Source organism: Calidris pugnax, unplaced genomic scaffold (genome assembly GCF_001431845.1).
Source record: "Calidris pugnax isolate Ruff unplaced genomic scaffold, ASM143184v1 scaffold247, whole genome shotgun sequence".
Classification (NCBI taxonomy): domain Eukaryota; kingdom Metazoa; phylum Chordata; class Aves; order Charadriiformes; family Scolopacidae; genus Calidris; species Calidris pugnax.
The window spans coordinates 693,100-696,853 of record NW_015090980.1 but is presented as its reverse complement, the minus strand read 5'-3'; the positions used below and the strand labels follow the sequence as shown (position 1 = coordinate 696,853).

At 64.6% G+C, this 3,754-nt stretch overlaps 1 protein-coding gene across 1 annotated transcript in view; it reads left to right on the top strand.

The window, feature by feature from the left end:
- The first annotated feature begins 17 nt into the window (after positions 1–17).
- The window catches only part of RASSF1 (Ras association (RalGDS/AF-6) domain family member 1), a 7,472-nt gene continuing 3,735 nt past the window's right edge, over positions 18–3,754 (top strand). The window contains exons 1-2 of the mRNA XM_014953551.1: positions 18–304; positions 1,198–1,319. Coding sequence (XP_014809037.1) covers positions 43–304; positions 1,198–1,319 — 384 coding nt within the window. The 5' untranslated portion in view covers positions 18–42. The remainder of the gene's footprint in view (positions 305–1,197; positions 1,320–3,754) is intronic.

The window sequence follows — 3,754 nt, the reverse complement described above, 5'->3', positions numbered from 1 at the left end:
CCCGTCTCCCCGCCGCCGCGCAGCGCCCGCGGCCGCCGGGCCATGGAGCTTATCGAGCTACGGGAGCTACAACCGGAGCCGCGACCGGGCCGGGGCCGCTTAGAACGGACCAACGCTTTGCGCATCAGCCCGGCCCGACGGTCCGGGCCCGGTCCCGTTTCCGGAGGACACCCCGATCCGAGATTGACGGCGGTACCGGGAGCCGGGCACCACTTCGAGCCCCGGCGCCGCGGGCTCCACACCTGGTGCGATCTCTGCGGGGAATTCGTCTGGGGCGGCGGCAGGAAGAGCCTCCAGTGCCGCCGTGAGTACCGCGCCGCGCCCCGGGACTGTCCCCCCGCCTCAACCCCCCCACCGGGCATCCTGCCAGCGGGCACCCCACCGGGTATTCCGGTACCGGGCACCCCCACCGGACATCCCACCACCGGACATGGGCATCCTGCCACCAGGCACCCACATCGGGCATCCCACCACCGGGCGCAGGGTGTCCCGGTACCAGCCACCCCTCACCGGGCACGGGTATCCCCGTTGCCAGGCACCCCAAAGAAGCACTGGGCATCCCCATAGTGGGCACCCCCACCCAAAGAAGCACTGGGCGTCCCCGTAGTGGGCACCCACGGGGTGTCCCAGTACTAGCCACCCCCACAGAGCAGTGGGCATCCCAGTGCTGGGCACCCACACCAGGCGCTGAGCACCCTGATACGGGGCACCCGCACTGGGTACAGACATCTTGGTACCAATTAACCCCACCAGGCAGCCCAGTACCGGGCACCCCCACTGGGCATCCCCATACCAAGCACCCCCACCAGCCAGTGGCCACCAGACACCTGCAGTGGGCACTGCCAGCCCCGGCAGTGAACACGGGCACCATGGTAGCAGCCAGCAGCATGGCACAGCACCGGGTCCCACGTGGGTGCTGTCCCCTGGGCCCTGGCACAGCAAGGGCAGGCAGCAGCACCAGTAGCAGTGCAAGCAGGGGTACTGGGAACCAGTACAGGCACCACACAGCAGCCCTTACCCCACCAGGCACTGGTGTCCTCCCTGGCACAGCCACCAAGGCCAGACCCCAGTGGTGATACCAACCTCAGTAGGGACCCAGCGTGAAGTGCCCTGACATCCCATCAGCTGGATTTAGGGTGCCAGGGGATGGGTGGCCCCACTGACACCCCCCTACCCCCCTCCTGTCCCTGTCCCCAGACTGCAGCTTCACCTGCCACTACCGGTGCCGGGCCCTGGTGCGGCTGGACTGCAGCGGCCCCCCGGGTGCCGGCGACGAGGACGATGGCACCGAGCAGGCGTTGGAGAAGGACACCAATGTGGTAGGGCCTGGCCGGGGGGTGGCAAACCCAGGGTCTGTCTGGGCTGGGGGGGGGAGGTGCTGGGCTGTGCCAGGCTGTGCCGTGTGAGGCCATGTCATGCCACACCAAGCTGTGCTGTGCCACAGTGAACCTGGCCATGATTTTGGCCAAGAAAGGTTGGATTTGGCCAAGAATGGTTGGATCCTTGAGATTCCTTCCAACCTGGAGTCTATACTGTGCCCATGCTGTGCCATGCCAGGCTGTGCCGAGCCATGCTGGGCTTTGCTGTGCCATGCCAGGCTGTGCTGGGCCATACTGGGCTGTGCCGTGCCATACTGGGCTGTGCCATACCATGCCGGGCTGTGTTGGACCATGTTCTGCTGTGCCATGCCAGGCTGTGCCAAGCCATACTGGGCTGTGCTGAGCCTTGCTGGGCTGTGCCATGCCATGTCAGGCTGTGCCAGACCATGCTGAGCTGTGTGCTAAGCCATGCCATGCTTTACTGTGCCATGCCGTGCCACACCAGGCTGTGCCGGGCCATGCTGGGCTGCATGCTAAGCCATGCCAAACCACACTGAGCTGCGCCATGCTGTGCTATGCCGTGCTGTGCCAGGTTGTACCATGTTGGGCTGTGCCAGATCATGCTGGGCAATGCCATGCCATGCTGTGCCTGCTGTGCTATGCCGTGCTGTGCCAGGTTGTGCCATGTTGGGCTGTGCCAGATCACGCTGGGCAATGCCATGCCATGCTGTGCTGTGCCACACAAGGCTGTGCCATGGCATGCCAGGCTGTGCCAAGCCATACTGGGCTGTGCTGAGCCCTGCTGGTTTGTGCCGGACCATGCTGAGCTGTGTGCTAAGCCATGCCAAGCCACACTGAGCTGTGCCATGCCAGCCGTGCTGTGCCAGGTTGTGCCATGTCAGTCTTTGCCAAATCATGCCAGGCAATGCCGTGCCACACCAGGCTGTGCCATGTCATGCCAGGCTGTGCTGGGCCATACTGGGCTGTGCTGGGCCATGCTGTGCTGTGCTGTGCTGTCTGGGCTGTGCCGTGCCAAGCCATACTGGGCTGTGCTGAGCCATACTGGGCTATGCTGGGCCATGCTGTGCTGTGTGCTAAGCCATTCCATGCTATCCTGTGCCACGCCGTGCCACGCCAGGCTGGGCTGTGCCATGCCATGCTGGGCTGTGCTGTGCCATACTGGGCTGTGCTGGGCCATGCTGGGCTGTGCTGTGCTGTCTGGGCTGTGCTGTGCCAAGCCATACTGGGCTGTGCTGAGCCCTGCTGGTTTGTGCCGGACCATGCTGAGCTGTGTGCTAAGCCATGCCATGCTTTACTGTGCCATGCCGTGCCACACCAGGCTGTGCCGGGCCATGCTGGGCTGCATGCTAAGCCATGCCAAACCACACTGAGCTGCGCCATGCTGTGCTATGCCGTGCTGTGCCAGGTTGTGCCATGTTGGGCTGTGCCAGATCACGCTGGGCAATGCCATGCCATGCTGTGCTGTGCCACACAAGGCTGTGCCATGGCATGCCAGGCTGTGCCAAGCCATACTGGGCTGTGCTGAGCCCTGCTGGTTTGTGCCGGACCATGCTGAGCTGTGTGCTAAGCCATGCCAAGCCACAATGAGCTGTGCCATGCCAGCCGTGCTGTGCCATGTCAGTCTTTGCCAAATCATGCCAGGCAATGCCATGCCACACCAGGCTGTGCCATGTCATGCCAGGCTGTGCTGGGCCATACTGGGCTGTGCTGGGCCATGCTGTGCTGTGCTGTGCTGTCTGGGCTGTGCCGTGCCAAGCCATACTGGGCTGTGCTGAGCCATACTGGGCTATGCTGGGCCATGCTGTGCTGTGTGCTAAGCCATTCCATGCTATACTGTGCCACGCCGTGCCACACCAGGCTGTGCCGTGCCATGCCATGCTAGGCTGTGCTGTGCCATACTGGGCTGTGCTGAGCCACACTGGGCTATGCTGGGCCATGCTGGGCTGTGTGCTAAGCCATTCCATGCTATACTGTGCCACGCCGTGCCACACCAGGCTGTGCCGTGCCATGCCATGCTAGGCTGTGCTGTGCCATACTGGGCTGTGCCATACCATGCTGGGCTGTGCTGGACCATGCTCTGCTGTGCCATGCCAGGCCGTGCCAAGCCATACTGGGCTGTGCTGAGCCATACTGGGCTGTGCCGGGCCATGCTGGGCTGTGTGCTAAGCCATTCCATGCTATACTGTGCCACGCCGTGCCGTGCCAGGCTGTGCCGTGTCGGGCTGTGCCAGATCATACCGGGCAAAGCCATGCCATGTTGTGCCACACCGAGCTGTGCCGTGCCGTGCCATGCCGGGACACAGGCGGGTCCGGGCGGGTGAAATCACCGCCGGAAGCGGGGCCGCACCGCACCGCCCCCGGCCCGCGTCAGCCCCACGGGCGGGGCGGGGCCGCGGCGGGAGCGGGGCCGGGAA